Source organism: Bombus huntii, chromosome 2, assembly GCF_024542735.1.
Source record: "Bombus huntii isolate Logan2020A chromosome 2, iyBomHunt1.1, whole genome shotgun sequence".
Taxonomy (NCBI): Eukaryota; Metazoa; Arthropoda; class Insecta; order Hymenoptera; family Apidae; genus Bombus; species Bombus huntii.
In genome coordinates, this window is record NC_066239.1 from 17585079 (window position 1) to 17611604 (window position 26526).

Genomic DNA, 26526 nt, shown 5'->3' on the forward strand with positions numbered 1-26526 from the left:
AGAATGAAAGGGGATACGTTTAAAATTACTATGCAAGATTCTTTCATCGTATTTATGCGTTTAAAATGATATCATAGTAAACAGACAAAAGGATATTAGAAACATTAACATCATAAACTTTCGTTACATATTCAATGGAAAATTGAAATTGGCTTGATATATGTAATATCTTTCTTTGATACCTTCGTTCAGTAACTGCACGTTCTCCAACGAAGGTTTCGAATTGTATCTATCTTTCTAACTATCCGAACAATAATAGTAGTAATAGCATCAATAATTATATTAATAGTATCTGTCATAATAATAATAATAATAATTATACGAAGAAGGTATTCATTCGTACGTATAATAAATTGGCGTATACTGTACAACGCACTGTATATTATATTTATCGCTGACGACGATTAATTATTACTATATGATACTTGTTCGTTTTTAATATTTCGATCTTACCGTTTTTCTTCTTATTTCATTTATAATTTACTTTTACTCTTTTTGGGGTGGGGGGATTTTTAATTTGCCGTTTGTTAAATATTTTTTATTTCATATCGGTGATGGCTCCGCACCATCTGCCTTTCAATGACTAACAACAGTTATGAAATCGTATAAAACGGATGTATCCTAGCATAACGATACACACAACTGGAATCACTACGAGCGATCGCGTGATTTGGAAGGAACGAAGCCAGTTTTATACTTCGTATCATTCTCATTTCCCTAAACTTTAGTCCTGCTTGTTTTGTGGATATCTGAAGCGCAAAGTGCGGCCATAGCTAACCGCACGTGATTGGTTTATTCATTTTCTTATATCACTTTATGGCAGATAATTCTAAGAAGAGTGCTTAACGTATTCTCATCCTTCCTCTCTTTTGTTTTAGTACGTTTATTTTTTTTTTTTTTTTCGTTTTAATTGTTATAAGATAGATTCCCAAGTTATGTCATTCTTTTGCCTATTAAGTCAAGTTACACCGACCGAGTCCCTGATATAAGAAATGGGCCGTATGGTGAAGGAACAAAAAAGAGAACGAGGAGGTAACAAAGAATCGTCCTAACCTTACGATGCATATAACATAGTCTCTCTCTCTTAGCGGAAAAAGTTAAGGATTCCCTTTGTTCTTTCTCTAACAAGACAAATGAGAACAAAGAAATAAGATGAAAAGAAAGACACAAAAAAAAGATAATCAGAAATGGAGGAACAAAGAGAACAAAAAAGAAAGAAAGAAAGAAAATGGCGAGCAGCAGATCATATATACGATTCGCGGCAGCTCGTGGACAGTCTCTGTGCTAGCCTCCTTTCCTTTTCCCTTCCGACGGAAAAAGAAACGCAGTGTCCTCAGGACGTGGCACGTGATAAGCCATTTACTACCTTTTGGACCCTGTTCTCGCATTCGCACTGTCGATCTTTTCTTTTTGTTTTTAATCTAATGTTAAATTGGACGACACACCTGGAAGTGCGCACCTGGACATGCGCACGGTAAGTAACTTATTATATAGAGTTAATTACTTTTTTCTCAATTATCTTCTTTCTTCGCTTTTTCCCTATTCTTCTTCTTCCTATCTTCCATTGGAGGACAGAGTTCTTTCTTCTCAAGAAAAAACGTGTCTGTGCTCTTTCAGTTCACGCATAATATCTAGTTCTCCGCGAATGCCCTTTTTCCTCATTGTTCTCTCTCTCTCTCTCTTTCTCTCTCCCTCCTCGGATGGACTCTGGCTTTTTCTTCTTTTATTTTCATTATTCTTATACTTCTTCTTTCCCTTCAAATTGTACCGATTGTCGTTAAAAAGATCCTTTATCAATCTGGTTACCATTGGTCGAAGTAGCACGCAAGCGTATCCCGATGATCGCTCACGATCACACAACGTAAGTCGAAGAGATCATCACAGTCGCGCGCACAAATCAGTTACAGAAGAGAGATCCTCGACTTACACGCAAATTTTTTCAACAACAGCATTGAAGGTTCTTCGTGATGTGCGAGTTTATATATAAATATATATATATATATATATACATATATATATAATATATATATATATATATCTATAATATATATCCTATATATATATATAATATATATATATATCTATAATATATATCCTATATATATATATATATATATATATATCCTCGCAACCCCGGTTCAGAGAGTACTTGACTTTGTTTTCGGCGATACAACTCAGGAACCATGTGGACCGTTTTAGATCAGCCTTGGAACATGCCGAGAAAATGCAAATTCTTCGACACCGAAGATAATAGCATACCGACAACCGAAAAAAGGTAGAGAGTAAAAAGCGGCCTTTTCAGTTTGTGTCAGTAGTGCAAACTATCCATTTCCTTCATGTCGTTGCTACCATCTACGTTGCTGCTGCTAGTCACCATGCCACCACAGTTCTGCGTATCATATTCCAATACCAGCCGCTTGATGTGGCTTAGCTTTTCATGCAAGTAATGAAAACGGCATTTCGTTTCCTTATGCTTAGGATTGCTTTTGGTTTCGTTATACTCATCGAAAATTTGCTGCCTTATTTCCTGTAAAACATAAAACAGATATAAATAAATAATTGTTAGATCTTCCATTGTAACAATGCTTCTTGTGATACAGTATCATTGTGTCTTGTGTATTATTTACATGCGATACGGTACCTGATATTCTTCCCAATTGCCTAAAGCTTCTTCTTGTTTCAAACGATCTTGAAGCTGTACAAATCGTTTAGATACTTTCGCCACTTGAGTATGTAGCCTTCGATATTCTTCATAATCTGCATTAAATTCTGCCTTATAACGTCTTCTCTGTTCCGTACTGCTTATTGTCGTATAATACCTGTAAGAAATTCGAGCGTAAGTACACCGAGGTATATTTTGCTTAGTAAGATCCAAATTAAGCTTCACAACTGCAGAAAACTGCACTGCTTTATCTCCATTATCGTAACATATGAATGTAAGGGTGTATATTATAGAGAAAGAATAAATAATTAATATCAAGACAACTATGGAGCCACGATGACGAGTCTTTCTCTAGATCACAAAGCGTGCAGATCGTGTTATTTTTTTTTTTTTTTTTTACAATAAATCGTAATTAACAATAACGGAGACAAAATCGTAGGAAGAATCTTACTGGTTATTCTATTAAATTTTATTAATTTCGAAGATACTCACGTGAGGTAGTCCGGATACTCCGATGATTTAGGACTCTCCTCTAAGTGAAGACTGTCAGGATTATGTTCGGTGGTGTCATAGTTAGGTACGATTAACTCGTTATACGAGTTAGCGGCTGTTCCGTTATTCTTCTTTCTGGGGTCACGATCCCTGTCGCCAACGCGTCCCCTATCGTTCCTGTCGCTTCTATCTCTCCTGTCGGCGAGTATTCCATTCGAACTACCACTATAACTACCTGCACTACCACCGTCACTCGCGGCACTCGGCATCGAACGAGCCACGCAATCCACAGCCGTACCGGCACTCTCTTCGGCACCAAGCGTTGCAGTCTTTCCATGATGATGACGACTGCTGCTCAAAGAATTATTATGAGCTACACTACTATGGCCAGTGGTCGCGTTGTTAGCGACATTGCTCGCAGACGTTCCGGCGTTCCCGTCCCGATGACCGTGCTGCTGGTTGGTCTCTTCACTATCACTGGTTGGCGTCAAGCACGCTTTTCCATGGCCATAGCTGCCACCTCGTAGCACATCACTGTTCGCTGTTCTTTCGGGTCGATAATCGCCACGACGATCACGCTGATGTTGCCGTTGATCCCAGCCGTCAATTACACCACCGTTGTTACCACCACTGCCACCATTCGCACTACTACCACCGGCTGCACTGGAAACGACACTAACACTGTTACTATTTCCACCACTACCAGCCGTCCTTCCATTCTCCCCGACATTCGACGATCCAGAATTCAATTCTGACTTCCTATAATGCGATATCCGTGGTCTTTTTGTCGGTAATCCATCATTACCCTGATAATATCCTGGTCGCTTGTTGCCCAACAACGAGGGCGGAGGTGCTGTGATCGCAGGCGGTGAACCTGGATGAGTGGAATTAGGAGATTGTCCGCTGCCTGTAATCATAATCGATAATGTACATTCAATATGTTATTCTGTATTTTATCTGGATTATTGTTAACGCGTTAGCATGTATGAATAGATTGTTGAAACAATTCTTCGAAATTATTGTCAATACTATGGTAACATTTTAGATTTAAAGCTTTTACGACGATGGATGGATGCTATGACTTGGTTTTTCAAAAGAAACTGTCGCAGGTGTATTCTGAGGAAGTGGACTGCGATATTCACAGAAACGTAGGCGTGAAAGTGCTACTCATCATACGATTGTCTCTCAAAACACAAAATCATGACGCTATAGCAATAAATAGCAATTTTGGTCGGAAAAATACGATTCACAGGAACTTTCGGTGTGAAAAAATTAATATGCTAATGGATTAATACACTGCATAATATTTACATAGATTTAAATTTTTATGAAAACAAGAAATGCAATGAAATCCAAACACAGACTTGCGTCATTCTCTAAATATTATAATTAACTTTGAATATTTTTTATATTTTTTATCCTGTATATCTTTACACATTCAAATTTCCCAATAACATTAAAATTAAGTTGTATTAGTTATGATCATATTACTGCATTAAGTTCATGTTAAGTAACCATTGTTTTCTGTTTAAATCATATTGTAATAAATAACTTAGTAGAGATCAAACACCAAAGAGAGTGTGTGTAAGATTTCTACTATACTGTAAACAATGTCTACTCATCTATATGTATACAAACAATGTATACTGTAAACAAGGTCTACTCATCTATATGTATACAAACAATGTATACTGTAAACAATGTATATAATGTAAACAATGTGTATGTAAACAATGTATTCTCATCTAAGTCTACTCATTGATATAAAAGAAGACCATTATATGTTATTGTTCGAGTGCGTTTGGAAAAATATTTTTGTCGATTTGCCAATTTCATCGTCATTAGCTTTAAATCTTTTAACAAGTGAATAAAAGTATCTATGTACTGACAATTGTTCCCGAATGAATGTGAAATATAATTAGACTTTCATGTTGCTCTGTCGCAATGAATATTCGGCGAGATGAAGATTTAATCCGTGAAAATGTATCGTACCGCTGGATCCATCGCTAGAACCAGGAGGCGTTAGATTTTGAGGTTTTCTTCTTTTCAACATGGTCTTTTCCTGTTCTGTGTAATAAGGCCAATCTTCTAGCACGTCATTCCAGACGTATCTATGCAGATGATACGTGTTATCCCTCATGAAAGCTACTTGTTTCAGAATCATCGGCATGGCGGTACGTTCTCGATCTTTGATGCCCTCTGAAAATAAGATATCAATTAATTAATTTGCGCCAAAAATTTGATGGATAATCTTAAGTTTGTATTTTTCGTTTATATTCTTACCTCTGTTTATACGATCATACAACTCTGGCTTTTTGTATGGCCTCAAAGCAAGAAGATGGATAAGCCTTTCCCTGTAAACAGAAAACAAAATGTTCGTTAGAACTAATGGATACTTAGACGATTATTTAGACTTTTATCTTAAGCTACTTATCTTACAAACTTTACTTTGTTTTCGTTCTTTTATCGAACTTTTACGACCGTATTTCTAAATGAAGAACACACGGACAGAATATAATAAACAGTCTTGAAATGCACAAAATATTTATGATAGAATTTAGAATTATTACTAAAACTATTTAATTCAACGGTCGAATAAAACAGTAAAAATATTGTTACTACAACATGATATATATTCTTGTTATTGTTTACAAAATTTCACAGACTTATCGCGTATTTTTAAAAGACCTGTACCAGTTGCAGCAAACAAATTGTTTTCTCTGCAAGTGTTTTTGCTACCAAGCGATATCAAAATAAAGGGAATAACGTCATGTCCTTGCGTGCTCTTCAAATATTTTTAGTTTTCTTAAATCTTTCTTGTTTCGTTCTCTGTTTTATCGTTATGAAAGTAAACAATGATTACACGTTCTTCAAGGTACGATTATACGGTCTAATCGAAACTTACTTGAGTGGCCTACGCATGATCTCAGAGACTTTCTTCTCCGGTTGATTTCGAGCTGCTGGTTGATTATTGACAGTAGCCTTGTAAGAGGAAGACAGTCTAGGCTGACTAACGGAAGTTGGAATGCTCGTCGATTCTCGATACCTCGAATTCAATGGTGATGGAGATGGTATAGTTCTTCCGGTAGTTTTCACCTTTACTTTGCGCCCGATGTCCGGCCCATTTGGCTTGATAACTCTGGTGCTGGTGGAAAATAAAACGAAGAACGATAAGGGGCATGCTGATAAATATTACTACTATTTTTAATATTATATTATACGATATTAGTGAGTAAGTGATGTTCTTTATACGAGAATAATATATAAGAATATGGTATACGAGATTATTTACAATCTTAGAATTTGTTATTATAACTCGCAATGTTTGAAAGCATTGTTGTTAAGAGACGAAGAAGATCGAAAGGAATAAATGAAAGTATGGTCTTTCGTAACGTGAATGAATTCTTATTTTCGAAATGATACACGATATAACTTACGTTCCGATAGTTCTACCTTACTTTCCCATAATTTGCATGATTTACCAAGTTGATAAAATGATTGATAGTCCCCTACATCGTGAATAAACTAGTTCCCCGGTACATTAAATATTCATAATAGAAAGTACTATATACGAAACTATGCAAGCATAACCGTCTACGGTTGTTAAACGAAAGAGAAGAAAAATAATGGTCGTAAAATGCCCACGTTTTTCCACTGTCATTTCCAGTTTGAAATCATTACGGCGTTAATAGCGCGTCCCTGCTGTATATCGATGGTCCTGAAAAACCTTTTGCCGCAGTGATTAGGTACCATAGTAATATCGTACCGTCATCTTAATATACAGAGTGAAGAATTTTTCTATGACAGAGGAAAGTGATTGATCAATGAAATATTCAAGGAACGTTTTATAGTTGGCATGTAGCTATTTCAGAACGTTTCATTTAATAGACTTCTATTTAATAAAACAGCTTATTTTGTGCGTATGACGTGTTTGATATAAATCTAAGCTCATGGAATTTACAAAAAAATCGGTATCTCTATATTTACAAGAATTATTGATTATATGAGAGTCTTATTTTGGCAAAAAAGAACTGCTAGTATTCAACGTTCGAATAAATTACTGAATACTCCCGGTGAAAGTTATCCGCGTTGGGGACCAAATACTTTTTCTTAATAAAAATTAATGATTTATATACGGCACTGCTATAATATCCCTTTGCACACCGGGTATCCCGATGACCCACCAGAAACTCCGAATCATTTTTACTATGGGCTGCCAGTTACTCCGAGACTACTTACAATCGTACTTAGAATGTCGCCACGGCAACGACAACGGAGCTGTTCATTTCATTTAGAATATCACCACGGCGGCGATAACGGATTTGTTAGTTTCATTTATAATGTCGCCACGATAGCGACAACGGAGTGTAAAGACATATTAATCGCAATTATAATCTCCGTGAATATACAGAAGTATACAGAAAATAAACAGATTCTCATTTTTTTTTTTTTGTTCATTGTCGTTACTAAGAAATGCACACGTATCGTCTCTTACACTAATGAAATAATCTCAAGGGCGAGGGAGGTGGAAAAAATTGGCAAACGCATATATGCGTCCATAGGGATCAAAGGATTAATTCAAGCTACGTATGTATAGCACAGCTATGATTCTATTATTCTCTGTGACATTTACATTTTCAGTGTTTAGTGTCTTAGATTGTTTTGCACTTTTACTATCATATTTTTTACTTTAAAGGATAGAATCCACCGTATTGGAAGATCGGCTAATTGCAAGTAGTTCGCATAATATAATCAGCATAAATTGCTTCGTATAATATGATCGATAATATAAACGACTGGAATATTTTACCGTATATCGTATCGGTTAACGAGATCATTTCTATCTCTTAACGTCGACACCTAACCAACCCACGCTTGACGTCAGTAGACAAGGTTCTGGTTGACGCCAGTTTCCCACCCAATGTCCAGCTCTAATCTACAGGAATCGTCTTTCCGCGAGGAAAGTGATTAATCGATTTTCCTTTCTGACGCAAGCCATCACCGGGAAAACCCATTATCAGCTTTGCTCTTAAACGCGGAATTATGTAACCGGTGCTACCACTAGACAACTACAGAGAATGCAACTGGTCCAAACAATGCAATGCTTCGGGTTATTCTTTTTTCTTTTCCTCTTTTCTACGTTCCTACGATGGGATTTTATTTATCAGAATTTCATCTATCGGAGCCAAATTTTATTTATTATTTTTATTATTTTAGTTACTCTTAAACGGCAATTTCTATACCTAGAAAATTTAAAGCTAATAAAAGTAATCGAATTAATTTGCAGCGAAGTGGATTTTACTTCTTGCACATGTGAATATACAAAAACGATGCGACATATTGATGAATGGGAAATTAAATATACAGAGTGGTTGGTAACTGGTGGTACAAGCGGAAAGGGGGCGATTCTACGCGAAAAAACAAGTCGAAAATATAGAATACAAATTTTTTTTTTAATTTTTCCATCGAGACAACGATCTACAGTGAGATCCGTTATAACGTAGCGCACGCGTACCGAGCGAAAATTCAAAGTCGATTTTCTCGAAAACAAAGCCTCGAACGAAAAATTTGTATTCTATATTTTCGACCTCTTTTTTCGCGTAGAATCACCCCCTTTCCGCTTGTACCACCAGTTACCAACCACCCTGTATATTAGGACATTTTTGTATTCGAAATGAATCTTCCCTCTATCGTTTAAATATACTGACAAGAAGAATCATTAAAATAGAAATCCGCTATTCGCAATATCTTGTTACACGACTCGTTTATGTAAACCGTGTATCACACAGTATATCCATGTACGTAATAAGTTTCATCCACAGCGACGGATACCAAAGATTTCGGACCTAAGTCGCACTTGCGGGGCTTTTTTAACCTTGACCGCTACGCTGTTAAACAAATTAACTAATCTGCCTGCACGATATCCGTCCATTGTCTTACAATCCCAATGATCTTTTCTTTTTCGTTCTTTGGTTACATCTTACACGATAATGTCTCTTGTAAAATGAAGATTGGCTTATGTAACTCTACAATTCCCGCTACTTCCCTCCTCGTTCTCTGTAATTATCAACGAACATCGTGTAAACGATAACGAATGAACAAAACTGGTATCGAATTTAATTCGAGAATCGTACGAATTGTCATGAACGATGGATCTAGAAATAACGTGATTTGGGACGAGGGTCGACTTACTTAGCAAGGTGAAGTGCATACGAATATGACACAGAAACCACTCGAAAAATAGAACGAGCAAGCATATAAAGGAATGGAACCGTGCGCGAACTCGATAACGAACTCATGGAAGAAAAATCGACCTCCATGGAGGATCGATGAAGTCGAGCCTTCGACGTTCGTATCTTTTCAAGGGGTGACTTACCATTTGTTCTTGTTATTCTCTTCGGCAACGGCCATCCGATGCCTGGTTGTCTCGTACACATCGTCATTCGCTTGTATTCGCATTTTACACCGCAATGCGCCAAGACTCTCCAGATTCCTGCACAGGAAAAATGGAACACCATAAAGAGACCGATAAGTCGCTAGAACGAGTCTTGACGTCGTTTTTCTCTTTTCTTTTTTCCGCGCCGTTTCCCGTGTCTTGAAAATGTGCCACGCGTTTGAAAGACGTGCAGTCTCTAGATTCGAGCAGTGGGAATCGATTTGATCCTCCCACGAGCAGATGGTTACGCGATGAAATTTAAGATTGGTTTTCCCTCTATATATAATTCTTGCCAAAGTTACAGACCAACTTTATCCACCGAATAGAAAATTTAAGATCGTTTCTTCTCTTGGTAATTTAGAGGATGCGTAATATCTTTCGGAATTAAAAATGAATTTTAGCTTCATGGATTTGATACATTATCCGTCAGGAAATAGATCTTCCTTCGGGATTGTTAGAGATCAGCGTTGGTTCTATGAAGCTGATATATTGTCTGACAGAGATTTAATTTTCTAACTGACAAGATACGGTAAGAATAAAGGTGGTTGAAGACCGATGGAAGGAATAAGAAATATTATCACGCCGTTGCAGAGAGTAAATCCGAATTAATTCTTACGCTATTTCATCTTCGTCTGTCGCTTTATCTGTGGCATAAAGTTCACGAAAGTAAGACTAATCGTACGTTCGAAGGACAGTTTTCAATTATCGAGAAAATGTTTCATTCATGGAACATCGGATCGAACGCGATTATAAACAGATGTATACCCATTTCAATTCCAAGCATTATGGTAACGTTAAATTTAAACCAATTTCAAAATCTCTCTATCAAAATCACACACGTAAATATCGTATATCGATAATTATACGTTATAGGAATATTATAGAAGAAAAATTCTGTCCTATTTATACAATGATCGCGTGTAAGTAACGTGCCCGTTAAGTTCTACGACAAAACAGTAATAGTTTGTGGTATGCAACTATGTATTCTGCACGTCACTGACCTCACTAAAGAAATAGACAAACTCGAAGATGGTATCCCGCTGTTGGTAGCCATCCACATGTTATTTAGCAATTAAGCTAGAAAAATTTACCGAATGTCCAGCTGGACAAATTCTAAATTACAAACTAAATAATAATAATAAAAAAAAACTATGTATTCTGTTACAGTTTACTATTATTGCGTCCCGTTTTTCCGACAAGGCCACAGATTAGCGTCAGCTGCGATCATTTTACCGACGTCATATACGTATCAAGTCCAAATCCGCGTGAATTATACAGAGTGGTTGGTAACTGGTGGTACGAGCGGAAAGGGGATGATTCTACGCGAAAAAAGAAGTCGAAAATACAGAATAAAAATTTTTCGTTCGAGGCTTTGTTTTCGAGAAAATCGACTTTGAATTTTCGCTCGGTACGCGTGCACTTTATCGCGTCTAAGTTATAACGGATCTCACTGTAGATCGTTGTCTCGATTGACGTTTTTTTTTTATTCTATAAATTTTTATTCCATATTTTTTATTCTATATTTTCGACTTCTTTTTTCCGTCTGTACCATCAGTTACCAACCACCCTGTATAAAATTTTCGGAACCGTAATAATAGAATCGAGAAGAAGGCGACTTTTGTTTTCATTCAGATTCAGAAACGATAACAAGGTGATTTTTCCGATTGACTATACATTACATAGATAGTTACTTACTTAGGGCTCGTTTGTTGGATGCACTCGAAACTACCCTGAGGACCCTCGATGTCTTGATTGCCAGACAGGCTAAACGTAAACCCTGTGGATCCATGGTTGGATTGGGTAGGTGGAAAGGAGAGTTGCTGTAATCAGAAAGCCACTGGTTATTCGTGTGCCTTTATTTCGCTAATAAGGTCGTATTAACTTATGAAACAGCTTATGGTGCAGTACTTGGTGTGTAGCTGACACGACCAACCATATAGTATTCTCATGTTCCTATACCAGCGACAGCTATCTATATCTGCCGGTTACATGAAACTGTACAATGTACAAGCATATGTATCTCCACTTACCTATCTATCTGTTTATCTGTCTGTCTGTCTAAGCTTTTAAATAAGATCTGTATAAGTAGGATCTAATGTTCCTCGAGGCAACGTTTTATACGTTGGTCCTGTTGTCGTTACTCGCGTTACGCGCTTTAATCTCGTATCGTGTGTTTCGTTTGGTCTCCTTTTATACATCTTTTCCTGTATCTCAATATTGCGCGAAAATTGGGTAATAAACACGTAACGATAGAACGAGGCTGAATTAAGAAGAAACGATTAACTTATTTTCATTTTCTATATTAGATACAAACAGCAGTGGTCCGATCGCTAGAGATCGTGGACTCTTGACGAACAGGTTTCCCAATAATTATCGGAATGAGAGAAATATAACTTTTTTTATGTTTTTATTATGTCATTACGAGAGAATTTTATTGGGATGATTGAGACGCGTGCGACGAGTCGTGTACCAAACACGACTATATTTGTATTACCTTTCGTGTTAATTCTGGAGGTAAAAATTGACCTGACTACCAATACTAGCTCACTCGCATTGACTACTTTCCTCGTTTATCCTTGGCGCACGCACAGCGCTCAGAAATATACCTCACCGGATACCATTGTGTTCGTTGGGGTTCGGGAATCTTAACTACCAGTGTTCGTCAGCAGTGGTCATAAAAGTATACTTAAATGCTCAAGAACACGTTCGCAAATAGCAAGGCCAGCGAGGACCGACCATTACACGAACTACGGACTATCAGCGTGACATTATACGAAACTGCGTTACGAAGGAACGCGCTATGCATAGCGTTACTGTACTCCGTAGTAAAGTAATTCCGATATTATCAAGTTATTCGAAAACGGTTATTTCAATATCTTTAATTATACAATCAGGATGTGGATCAAACATAATTTACAGCGAATCGCGTATAAGCTATAAATTATATGCGATTAACATCTTTTTCGACGTAACACACGCTACACAAAGCAGCATTCAGATTTTCCACTGAAACACGTTCTCTCGTTACGTAAATTGATGGAATAACGTTGATTAGAAGCACCCTGTCAAATTACACCTAACCATCCACGATTAAGCTCCAGTGGACATCGTTTGGCCGGCTTTTAACGCGGTTCCCGCGCGACCATAATTTCGACAGATAACAAAGGTGCGCTCTGTGCGCGGTATCGGCGTGCTGCGATAATTTCAAGCTCGTTCAGCCTTGCATTCAGTCAGCGCGCGTATGGACGCGTCTATTCGCCAGCTACGAGTAGCGATAAACGTGGCGAAATTGGAACGACACGAACGTAAACGAAGCGGCCGTGGAATTTGGAGAATTAGCGTGTAACGCTAACGATTACGCAGCGATGTGTGTAATTTAACCTCGCTCGGTCCGTATGCATCAATTACGATATCAGAGTGATGGTCGCAACTGACGACGCGTAATTGTCGAACAGCCTATCTTAGATCGTTATCCGTCAGCCGTCCCGATTGATCGCAGAAACGAGCAAGAAAAATTGGTGCCGAGCGCAGTCGTTCACGAAATTGTTTGAATACTTTCAGAAACTTTTTACGCATATATCACGCACGTTACGCGAAACATTCTGAAAATCGATTAGCGCCACAACGAAACGAGACTATGGCAATCGTATTGGTAAAATTCGAAACCAATCTGAAAATGTATGTAGGAGTTACGAATTATTTATTGCCAGTATAAACTTCGCAAGTTATTTGAACAGTATTGTACGTTTAAGGCCACTATTATATTACTATCACGTAGTAATTTTTTGCTAAATATATTTCCGAGATACGTGTTATGACCTCTATACCCTACGTACGTCTTCGAATTGATATAGCCATGATTGGTCGTGTTTCACTCTGGCGTTAATAACGTTTCAAGATGTTTTGTATCACGCGTATAATATGCCCATAAGAATTTGTTAGGTTAGGTGCTAGCTACAGTAGGTTAGGTTGCGAGCTACAGTATCTTCGAAATTGCGAACGTAAAGTTGAACTTGGTCGATAGGATACATTATAGTAATAGATATAGATAATAACTTCATATCTTCTCAAGTGTTCAATTTTCTCAGTCTCCGAAACCACTGAGTATTGTTTAGCACTAAATTAATTCGAAGGGCCTCTCAGCCTCGTAGTCTTTTCTAGAAACAAATGGTGCAGCGAGGTACAGAAAGATCAGTTTTTTCGTAATTATACAAATACCTATAGACCCATGGCTTCGGAGCTCTTTTGTAAAGTAACGCATTGTACTAATACTTAAAATTACTTAAATATATTTCTGTTATACATTCATCCACGCATTTCCTCTCTCTCTATTCCGAGATTAAACCTCAACAGGAAACAGTTTTGATAATTTCAATTTTAGTCTCTAACGAAATGTTTATTGATTAGCTATGCGTTGTTTTGTTTCATGAATGGTGTCTGCAGTATCGGTAGGTAACGAACACTGTCGGTAATAGATGGTAATTGCATTCATAGAACTAGAGTGTTTATTTTTGCATATGATCACCAACATCGTAAATCTAATTAGAAGCTTCTGTATAACGAAAGCGTTAATGGATAGAACATCAATAAATATTTTGTCTTCGTAACGAATACAAGTTCATTAATTCGTAACGATTAGCAAATTATAATCACATACTACAAGATCACTTTTTGTCCATATATTTATAGGAACTTTCCTTAAGGCAGTGGTAAATATAGTTGGAATATAAGCAGTAATTTAGATTATTCAAAGATTGCTTTTATCAAATGACGATACTATTATCAAAACAGGTCCTCCTTCGTTTACTATCAAATTCCACAAAATTAAAATTCCATTCTCCCATAAAAAATTCCATACATCTGCTACTAAGTGCAGTCTCGCTTGAAGATTTCCCATGTGTCACGAGGTCATCAGACACGCTCATCAATTAACAATCACGTTCCCAGGGTCGATCGAGCATCGTATAGTATCGTCTCGAAGATACCTAAGCTTTTTCGAGATACTGCAACGTATAAAAGTATCATTCTGACAAAGTACTACGCCAGCACTTCGTGGTTCGACGTCGTTCAGAACGAGATGTTTCGCAATAATATTTTGTCAGTTGCGCGATGACGCGTAAATAACGATCGGCAAAACGGTAGTCGATGAAGAAAAAAATTCCTTTGCTTCGTATCAACGATGAATCGTACGATTAAAATTCGTGTAAACGGGTTGTAGTATAAAAGCGAATAGAGCCGTATAGAGGTTACTGCGGTGAAATTTTGTTTCAGACATGCAGCGGAGGATGCGATGAACATTATCGTATCCGGTGTGCATCGAACGTGGAAATGGCAAATGGCCCGGCACGAAGCCCGTGCAAATCCGTTCGCGGAAACATTTTGACGTTTATGGTAACAGAAGTCTCCTTCGGTACGGGAACAACGTACATACATCGACAACTATCGAGTCTATATCTTGTCGGATTCGTGCTATAAGGACTATTTGCATCGCGATGACGACGACAGAGAGCAGACACATTTGTCCATATTCAGGCCTATGACGAAAACGAGATCAGGAATCCATTCCCCTTACAAACCAATACAAATAAATGTAAGCCTAAAGTGGATTTAGTAGAATTCGAATCATTTAAAGGAAAGTATAGAAACTAGAACAACAAGTACAGAACAGTGCCTGTTTTTCACTATATTGTGCGATAAAGTAACTTGCCTTAACACATTTACGATACGCGATTTAAATATTAATATCAAATTTTGTAGAAGGAATTAGAATGAATTCGGTCTGTGATTACTAAAAGAACGAATCTAAATACGCGTTAAATACGTCGATAAGCAAGTTTTAAAGTTGTCCATGTAAATTCAAATTGGACTACGTATAGAGTTCTTATTTGCATCGCTTTTTACTTTCTATAGTTCATTTTTATACCCGATTCATTCACGCGATGTATTCACTACCGCCAGATAAGAAACCCGGTTTCCATGCTTTCGAGAATTAACTTCTCCTCCGTCGGTACATGCAGACGAGAGATCTGCGCAGCTTTTTCCCCGATTGAATTTCATCGAAAGTCAGTCGAGCACGACCGACTATTTCGCAACGTCCATGGTTGTACCTCTGCCCCTGCGCGTCTCCCACTCCTCTACCCCCTACCCAATTTCACCCCTGGCTGTTCCTTTCTCTTCCTCGATTCCTACGAAATCCTTTCTTTTTTTCTCTCGTTGCGCGCGGAACGCCTCTTGACATTTGGAAGTAAATCGGTCAGCGGACCGATTACTTTTCGGATGACGCGTTCAACCTGACAATTAACTCGCAAGTTGAAGGACATAGAGGAGAAACGATCTCTGTATAGATTCCTCTTTTTTCAGCAAAAACGAAACGATGTTCTATAATTTAGAATCTTTCATTTTTCTTCGATATATTTTAATTTCTCTGTAAGAGAACGTTTATCGTGTTACATTAGTAGTGGCAAGTGTATCTGTAATTACGTCTATGACAGAAGAACTATGCACAACGAAGGAGGGCAACCTTCGCGGATGAAATCGTTGGAAGAACGTTTCGTAGATACGAAACTCGAGCGTAAAAGGCTGACCGGTATCACGCATGCGCAGAACGCGAAAACTCGTGCCGAAAATTTAACCAACCAGGCGGATGGTAACCGTTGCGAAACGTTTGTCGGTATGACATGACCGTGCAAGCGAGTTCAAGCGATATTATTCGCTTTCGATAATGTAACCACACCGTCTCGGTTTCCACGATATACTTGTTTATTTTTCTTCTTTCCTTACTCTATATATATCCTTTTTGTCGATTTTCTTTACCCAGCCACCAAAAACCGGTCCCCGAAGCGATAGCAAATGACGAAACGATTAATGCGTATGTTTACCAAGTATTACGGAATCACGACATTTTCAGTTCACACGACTCGATGCATGTTGATCTTGGAGAGTTCAAAAAAAAGTTTTCGTCGGCCGACTGTCATTCGCTGCTATGTTAATGGCGGATGTTTCGAAAGTTAGTAGCGGCAGTGGTTGAGTTAATAGAATGATTCTTAGCAAGGTAATTTTATTGTTACGTTTGTAAATGTCGTTTGAGTTTTGAGCAATATGCGATTGATCCTATTATCTCATCTAGCTAACAAATCAAAGTTAATGCGACAGGATGAATCTTGAGGATTTTCAAAATTAGCAGCATGTGCAACGAGACTGAAGTTGTCCAATGTTGACATTTGATGAATCTGGTTTAACAGGAGTAACAACTAGCCGAAGAAATAACGGCAAAAAAAAAGAAGAAGATCGCCAAAAACTTAAGATACAGAAGATATTTAAAATCAAAATGAAGACAAGAAACAGGAACGTAGGGTACAAGTAGGATACGTGTATGCGTGTACGCATTTTCTAAAACTTCCTAAGTTTAGATTAAAAGAGAGAGTGTCGTAAAACAGCAAGTTTCTACAAACAAAAATCTCAAAATAAATAGCTAATTTTTGAAAATCGTTTTTTACACAAAGCGGTCTTACGCTGGGCCAATAGTCTCGGGCCACAGAACTCTTTGATCCAGCACTGACTAAAATACATGATTCGTCTTTCTTTGCTTAATTTTTCGAATATTAACCCCGATGGACTTGCGATGCAAATTTGATACGAGAATTTCAAATACAAGATTCAAAAAGGAAATTTGATAAGACACGCAGGTACGTTAAATCGTGGGTCGTCGATCGGATGAAATCGGTATATAAAAAGAAACGGGGTACAGAGAAAATGACGAAGCGAGACGAGTGATCGTAATCTTCGAGGAGGAAGGAAACTTCTCTCACGGATATTCACATATCGAGGACACGAAGGATCCCCCTTCTCTTCTTTCCTCTTAAACGAAAGGTTGAACCGCACGAGAATGCGAATGAAAGTTTCGTGAAGGGAGCAAAGCCGTTCGTTTAAATTTCACTACTCGAAGGACAACCGTCTCGTCGTCTCTTTACTCGTCACGGGATATTTTCTGCGACGAATGTTGATTACAATCATTCTCATATGATTGCTTTACGACAAACAAATGTAGCTATACAAATCGACTTGCATCGCACTTATCTTTTAATCTTTCCTTTTTTAGTCTTCAAATTTACTTTTAACTTTGAGTTTCGTTTTCGAAATTTTTATCTACATGCTGATGCAACATATTGTATAGGCTTATCTTGTAAATATTTATAGAAGATTAAGAGAATACAAAGTTCCGAGATTATTCCATTTCTCTGAAACTCTCAAATATTTGGCACGATGTTGACATTAAAATAGGTATAAGAGTATTAGGAAAAGAAACGCGTAGTATCTTGATTTCTCCTTGTTATTTTAGAATTTTATTTGCTGTCCGAATCGACTGTAGCACGAGGCTATTAAATATTCGAATCTCGACAAAGTCCGTTCAAAATTGTTTCAGCGAACAGGTAAAACCGTAGACGAAGCTCTACTCCTTGAAATTTGAAATTGAAATGGCGAGTATCACATTTATCGAGGTCTAGGTCGGAAGCCAGGCGTACGTGCAGGCTAGAGTATACGCAAGTTACGTGTCGTTGTCGTAGAATTTAAAGTCCAATGAAAAGATAAAAAAAACACGCACGAATACGAAATTCTGCGATAAATATACAGCAATGTCAAAGCATCAGAAATGATTCCGACCGATTAATTTATTAACGATTATATCACACATTGAGTCAGCGTTAAGAGCCACTCAATGAAATAACGTGCAAAAGTCGATATTATTATAAAAGTTGATATTATTATAAAATAAATTATTGCTTTTTACGGTTACAAAAACTATATTAGAATAACGAATACATCGCGGCAATTTATTATGTATATAAGATTGTTTATTACAGTATTATAAAATACTTTAATCTCGACGAATTTCATACAATTATAGGATGTAGATATAAAAATGGATAGCAACGAAAAAAAAATATGAAATTCCTTTTCATCATCGCAATGTAAATTCGATATGTTTAATTAGATAATTAGTCAAAAGATAAAGAAATTGGCAATGAAACACATATTGCGTTAACGCAACTTTTAATGGCATGGATTAAAATTCAATCACTTTTTGAGATTAATCGAATACACCACGCTGTTGTATTCTTCTCTGTGTGTGTGTGTGCGCGTGTGTCAACAAATATTAAATTCCATATTTAAAAGTGCAAGCGTACGAAATGCGCACACTTTCAAAGGAATGAATCCATTTTCCTTTGTACAAATCTCTTTGTACGCGAGAACGACGCTTGTATTCGATGTGGCTGACAAAGAACCGCCTCGAGTGGTCTACGTTATCAGAATCTCGATAAAAAGGCGATAATCGCGGTAGAGATTTCAGAGATCGTAGAAGGAAAAGCCAAGAATCACAGTCTGGATAGCCGTAACGTTCTTTTTTTTTTTTTTTATTTTTTACGACTTTGAATACGACCAAATATAAGGAGAAGCCAAGGGGTTCAAAGCGAGAAGAATTCCGTAAAATTCAGTAGAAACAATCTCACTGTGAGATTAAAGTAAATAAATTAAGTATAATTAAATGGATCATTTTACTAATCGAAAAATAACGACGATAAAAGTAATTTAAAGATTGTAGTAATCTGCAGCTGGATCATCGATCAAGACGTCAGATAAATTGACTAGAAAAACTTATATTGTAATAAAGCAGTTACGATATCGTCGAGCGCTGTATAATTTATCCAGTATATTGCATTCGTATGAAAATTGTACGTATATCGTTAGTTTTCTTCAAATAAATCCCGCTCGATATGGCATTTCGCTCTACAACATACAACGTCATAGCACCGTTAAACGATTCGAGCTAAAAGTCGTGTATGTAATCGCGATAAGGTCCTGTTGCAATGCATCTTATTAAAACAGCAGTTATAAATGTACGCTCGAGACACGTGAACACGGCATGCAACTTCGCCAGACAATATTTCGCGCTATGTAAATTGTAGCTTTATTAATGTTGCATTATCATATTTCGTTGCAAATGTATATGCGAATAAGCGGAGTTGAGCTTTCGTATTATACGACAAGTTTGCGATTCGACGGATGGAGACAGATATGACAATTTATCACGGTTTAATTGCATTGCGAGTTGCTACTTTTGTATAGCTAATTCGAAGATGATACTTTTCGTGCAGGTTTTTCAAAAAGCTGAGAAACTTCGAGTATTCGTTCAGATAAATTCGTTAAGATAGAATTTCCTAAGTTCTACAATTGATACATTAGCTGGAATATTATATACAACGATACTTGTATTCGAATGGAAATCTTGCTTCCTTTTTAATCACAGAGAGAGATTGAACAAGGAGATATCCGTGTTAATAGATTATAGAATAGATACAAATTACAAAAGAGGCAATCCAGATGGTAAATTAATTTGTACTTGTTCTGTTTAGTAATAACTTGAAATATTCAGAAGATGCACAAAGGATACTGGAAATCCTACTATTACCGAAAATTGAGGAAGACTACGAATAAAAAGAACTAATCTCCAGTTCCTAATCTAAGAGGACCGACCGAAGTAGTGAAAATGCTACAGTGTGTCTTAACCGATTTTCTGTAGGTCGCTTTTTGCTTGGAAACTTCTTTAACCCTAGAATTGAAACTTTAATTTTGATCAAGTTTCATTTCACTATCTTATATCGTAAATATACAAACGTAATGTATAAGAAAGTAGGAATTCTTCAGACAGAGTCTGCATAGAGTTCATCCAAGGTATTAACGATCCCAACAACGCCAGATGATTTTTCTTCTTTTATCTAAAATCGCGTCTAAGCTAAATTCAACGTTTCATAACCAAGATAAAGAAATATAAAAAATTGCCTAACAACGACCATGCGATCGTCCACCTTCTTCGTAAGACTATGGTTTCTGTTATAAACCCAGAGACTAATTTTAAGCGACGTCAGTCAGACCCGATGCACACGAGCGATACGACATCGTCGTGACACGGTCTGCAATTCGCTAGATTTATGGTCGTAGTAATTCAGTGCACACAGAAGCGGATAATTCGTCAACCTGATCTGTTCGAAACGTAAGGCTACCGAACGGTATGGTGTCGCCTTTACAAAATCGCAACCGCTTCGCATCGGTTGCATCGAGGCCTTGCGATTCGCGCGATTACCTTTCGATCAGTTTGCCAACTCGCCCACCTATTCGAGCTGCTGGCTTCGAATTATTTTGGTGCTTAAAGCCACGATCAGCCGAGAACAGAATCGTTCAGCAGCCGCATACGCTGCATTCCCTCAAACGTGGAATCGCGCTGTGCGTACGCGGTTTTACCAAATCCCACGATTCACGTTCCACCGCGGCGAATTTTCGTATCGATACGCCAGCTCGAACGAAATCCTCGTGTACTCTGTCGTTTCACGCGTGGAAAATCCAGAGAATGTACGAACGCTCGATTGGTATTTCGAGCATCGCGTTCGATTATTCCACTTTGTTTGGCAGCTTTAAATGTTGCACCGAGGATCGTTGACGAGGGACTGTGGTGTCCTCACGGTCGCCTTTCTCTAATTGCGAAGGGGTACATTGTTTTGTTTTATGAGAGGAAAATTTGGAGAATGCTGGAATACCGCATTAGCATGATCGGTATGTGCAATTCGTTTTCCACTATTCTGATTTCCAATGAATCGTACTGCATGTACCGAAGGATGGATTGTTTTGTTGGCTGATTTTTTATTGGTAACAGAGCGTTTATTTTACGAAGGATTTGCAAATTTTCGTACAAGCGAGTGTTAATAAAGAAAAATGAGGGAGACGTAACTGTGGAATGCTTGACAGAAAAAGATATGGATCAGACGAAGAGATGAAGACGTAACGAGTTATTATCAACTTTCACAAATTGAAACTATCTTTAACCGACAAAAATTCAGTGACGTAACTTTAAGTAAGAGGTCTTTGTATTAAAGAACTCCGACTAACGGAATTTCGAAAAATAAAAACCGCTTCATAGAAGGAAACGATTAAAGGGACCAAGAGAAGACAAAATTGCTTAACAAAAGAATTTCCACGTTGAAAATAACCGCAAAATGAAAGAAATGATCATGAATCAGAAAATAAAACGAGATAAAAGATAACGTAAAATGTTCGGCACACCGATTACCAAGAAACCACGATCAAACAAGAAGATTAAATCTGAAACGTAAATTCGAGTTAAAGGTATTTAATTACATTCCATACGGTGATGGCCGTTTCGCGTGCGGAGGCCAAAACAGTGCAGTGATCCACTGTTGAACGAAAACTCGTAGGTGGCCGCGTCATCTGTACATTTATAGAGTGGAATCGATCGACAGGAATGTACGTTACAGCGATTGCATCACGTATGCAAAAACGCGGAGGAGATACCAGTCTCTTAGACGCGAATTTAGGGAATTACGTGAAATTGTTTTCCATAAATGATTACTACCATGAAACGTTTAATATTTTCGTGTGATATTGATGTAACCTGACCACCTAAAACCACATGGCAACACATCTGAGGAAAAAGGAAGTTTTTAATTCTTTTTAGCAAAAATTAATCGACTCTAAACAAAGATCAAACAATCGAGCTACGAAGGAAATTCTACGTTGCAAAACACGCCGAAAATTTAAAGAAAACGGGATAGATCGGAAGATTTCGCAGCGAGCAAGTGAAGAAACATAGTTTCCAAAAGATCTGAACCTGAACGCGTCTGTCCCTGTAACTTGGTCAGGAATTTGAATTCCGATAAACCATTTTAGCGGAATTTCTATGGGCTACATAGAGTCATACGAAACAGTAGAATAATATTCTAAGACTATAAGAAAATTAAAAAGAAAAAGTTGGAATTTTTGAAACAGTTAGGTTGGTGATACCCCGTCAAAATGTCTTTCGGCGTTTAACGACGCATCGCATCGCATTCGTGAATGATACCTCGCTTTCGAGCGAATAAATGACGATGAAGCAGCAAGCAGTCGTCGACGACGCGACCATGCGTTCGCGAATCCTTTCAGAAACTTCTTTGACCTTTCCTTTCGCGCTGCATGCCCACTCACGGCAAAACATGAAAGGGAACATCAATCGGAGCTGCCTTTTGTTCATAAACTCGCGCCACGCTTTGTTGCTGCGTCTCGTTAAGCCTTGATGACACTGTTAATGACTTTATAGAAGAAGAACGAGGGGAAAGAGTGGTAGCCGTAATGCCAAGAGTTTTGCACAAGGTGTTACTTTCAAAGGTATCGTGCCGTACGGTCGTTTTATTTAACTCGTGGAAAACATTGATATTCCATTGGGATTGTTATTCCAAGATCGATACCGTATCCGGTTCAGTTAGGAAATTTTCGATGATTTCGATGACCGTCCTCGCATATTACCTTCTTACCTGTCCTATACGTATTTGGTGACTTTGGAAAACGATGCTATTTATTATGGATTTTTGATAAAAGAAATTTGATAAAGAAAGACGATGAATCGGGTCAAATGTCAGCCTTCGTTGGAAATGAAATGCTAGGGTTTCAGAAGAAAATTGTAAGTCGGTCGATAGAAAAGGCGTAGCTTTCCAACGAAATATACATAAATAGTTCGTCGGTTATTTCAATATTTGCGTAACTTTTCTTCTGACGAGAAACTGAATGCTTTAGAAGCCACGGTATATGTATCCATTTATTTGATTAAATGTTAATTCTCCGGAGTTACATCGTCTTTGTCGGTAATTGAAGTTGATAAATGCTGACAGGAAATAGTTAGACGAAGAAGCTATCGAGTTTTGGCCGAATTCCATTCCATCGAATCGAATGATTAAATTAGACGCCAGAAAGACGATACTTGCACTCTAAATGGAATTATAATTGGAATTTTTTGTTGCTCCGTTTCGCTCCGCTATTTCCGCGAATTCAGAAACGATAAAAATAAGCTTTCGCGTATCGCGAGGCATCGTTCGTTCCTTGAAATAACTACACCTCCAAGACCATTGTGCGTATTTTTACACTCGACACACACTCCATTTAATACAGCGCCCGTTTCTTTGTAACGGAGAATTAAATCTCTACGCTCGGAGTTCCGATTATGTTTTAACCTTCTTGAAAACGAACTATAATAGCCGTCAACGGTAGCAGTACATCGCAGAAATCTCACAGTTAATCTAACTGACTTACAAAATAATTTAGTCAATAATTTACAAATATCACGCGAAATAACTTACACGATGATACGTACGATAATATTCTCCTGAAATAACGTAGGATAGAAAAATGAAAATGCACCACGGTTCAGGAGAGCAAAACAAGAGAGCCGTTAAAAGCGTCTATAAGCGATTTCCTCCAGCCATGAAGCATTACGTACTCGACAAACTTAACGAGAAACTAACTGAAAGTTACGACGGGTCGTGTTTTAGCATCGAGAAAATCACGGGCTAATTGAACTGAACTTTTCTGACAATTTCGTCGACGAGAACGGGCCTTGAAGCGTCTCCAGGCGAGTGCTGTAAGCTCCAGCTCCTTTCGCGAATCACACGCGAATCAAAAACAGCGAGACGAAGTAAAAAAAGAAAAAGCAACAACGACAAGATAGATAAATAAATGAAAAGGAAAATTAGGGAAAAGGAAGAAATAAGAGACCAGCTTGAAGCGGAGTAAAAATAAGGTTTTTTTGGACGTACAGTTCACGTTTGACCCGAATAACGCAATTTGGAAATAAATTCAATGAGGAGAGAGGAGGGGCTTCACGATAGACGCGATGTATCTTGGATCGAACGACGATGAGAGTGGCTTTCACTGTTCCGCCGATGTCAGGTGCATATAAGCATGAATAAAAAATGTAAGTGAGAAGAAGATAAAAAACGAGGAAACAAGAAGGATAAAAGCGGGATCTTCGGCTTTTTAGGCAAAGACAAGACGACGGCCACTTTGGAAGCTAACAGAGCGCCATGAATATTCTACCAATTTTACTAGTTACGATCTAATTTTTACTCTTGGTCGTTAATTATCGATTAATATCGTTAACAGCCAGGTGGAATTATCAGAATAGTCGAAACAACGAATTCCTGTAGTTCTTCGTAGAGACTTTACGAATTTACTACAGTGGATTTTTAGCGATTTCTACGATTTTCTACAAACTATGCGAAGGAAGGCTTGTGTTTAACCTCGTAGCATTTATTTTCTCTTATCTTTTATTTCTACTTCTCAATGGATAAAGGGCGATCTCCCGAGATCAGAGTATAGAAGCGTGAAATATGGCAGAAACAGAGAGAAAGATTCGTCGTCTGATTCGTTGATTCTACGCAGTTTTATCGGTGTATCGTCGGTTGAATCGTTTCTAAGTTGAAAATTAAATCTCAAACGATATTTTTGTACGCGGACTTTCTTCATTCTTTCGATATCTGGATTCGATCCTATCAATATTCTGCGCGTATTTTGACGCACGCTATAGTTCTACTATATTTGCCCCGTCTTTTAACTCAATCTTGTTTAACAGTAACAGAGACCAACCTTCAACATCCTGTCGGTCATTCGCCACGAAATGAAACTACCGATCGATCCACAGCCTACGATCTAAACACAGCTTAGATTCTGAAGGTAAAAGAACGAGAGAAAATTCTCGTTCCATCGCGTGGCGGCTTAGAACCGAGTCAAAGGCTCCATGGGTAGCACGTGACGCAATTGAATAACGAAAACTCGATGAAATACGAAGGCACGTGGTACTGCGTAGGTCTTGCTCGCGCGTAGCTTTATCTCGCACGAGGCAGCGTACGTGCTCGCGAGTCGCCCGTATGAAATAAGAGCTGAGAGGTTTCTACGCTTTCCGCCGCGTTATAAATTCACGCGTGTCATCATACGCACAGGTGAATCGTGTACGATGGATTTTTCTCTTTCTCGATCTATTTTGTCATGGTGAACGCTAGAGATCTTGATGTCTTAGGTAAAATGATGCTTTCGTGTAGCTATTTTTGGACGAAGTTAGAAGTCTGAGCACAGCTATGCGTTTAAAGAATTCAACTGTGATTAATAAAATATTCAAATTCAAATTAATAAAATTCAATTATCTATGGAAAGATAGAGGCGATGTCGAAAGAGCAATTAGTCTGTGGAAGATAGAATGAGTCACGAATGTTAAAATTATCCTCCGATGGATTTGAACGTAATCCGAATTTTAACGAACATTTAAAAAGTGAATGGCATCTAACTTTCTTTTCCAAAAGCGACATTAACAACGCAATAATCTCGAAGAACAACCTCTGGAATACTATATTTATGGTGAAAATACTGCAAGTATGAGGTCATGGCGTCAATGCCCCGCATAATCGACAATTTTCTCCTCTTCTACTTGATTTCCGTTCCTGAGAACGAAATCGTCTATCTATTTGGAAACTTTCGAGACTGGTTGGAGAACGTATAGAATGTTAATTTTGCATATCTAAAACAGAACATTTCTTACAGTTTAAGTTTCGTGTTTATATACAGGCTGGTTGGTAACTGGTGGTACAAGCGAAAAGGGGATGATTCTACGCGAAAAAGAAGTCGAAAATATAGAATAAAAATTTCTTTTTATTTTTCTTTTTTTAATTTTTTTAAAAATCTAGAGTGAGTGATCCGTTATAACAAAGCCTCGAACGAAAAATTTTTATTTTATATTTTCGACTTCTTTTTTCGCGTAGAATCACCCCCTTTCCGCTTGTACCACCAGTTACCAACCACCCTGTATATAAATTTATCTCATCGTTGATCCTTCCTTACTGTTTTTTAAACAATTTTTACGTTTAACAATTTTCTCTTGCGTAGATTATATTACAAAAATTGTTCCGCTATTGGAGATTGTATTAATAAAAATTATTTATAGACGATCAGTGGCGAAAAGATCCGATTAGCATCTATTATCCACGCTGTTTCCCTTAAATTAAAACTAACTGTCTAATTCCACGTACAAAGCCTTCTTTCATCCTTATCTCCGACTAATCCTGTTTAG

General features: G+C 37.7%; 1 protein-coding gene across 3 annotated transcripts in view; it reads right to left on the reverse strand.

The window, feature by feature from the left end:
* Positions 1 to 2059: 2059 nt before the first annotated feature.
* LOC126874483 (RNA polymerase II elongation factor Ell) overlaps positions 2060 to 26526 on the reverse strand; it is a 146907-nt gene continuing 122440 nt past the window's right edge. For 2 of the 3 annotated variants that reach the window (XM_050636631.1, XM_050636625.1), the window contains 8 exons: positions 11286 to 11410; positions 9531 to 9647; positions 6060 to 6299; positions 5438 to 5508; positions 5147 to 5353; positions 3155 to 4061; positions 2642 to 2819; positions 2060 to 2527 (listed from right to left, as the gene is read on the reverse strand). In XM_050636631.1, the coding sequence (XP_050492588.1) occupies positions 2309 to 2527; positions 2642 to 2819; positions 3155 to 4061; positions 5147 to 5353; positions 5438 to 5508; positions 6060 to 6299; positions 9531 to 9647; positions 11286 to 11410 (2064 nt within the window). In that variant the 3' untranslated portion in view covers positions 2060 to 2308. Of the gene's footprint in view, positions 2528 to 2641; positions 2820 to 3154; positions 4062 to 5146; positions 5354 to 5437; positions 5509 to 6059; positions 6300 to 9530; positions 9648 to 11285; positions 11411 to 11620; positions 11981 to 26526 lie in introns of those variants that run through there. The other variant, XM_050636640.1, reaches the window with a different exon arrangement.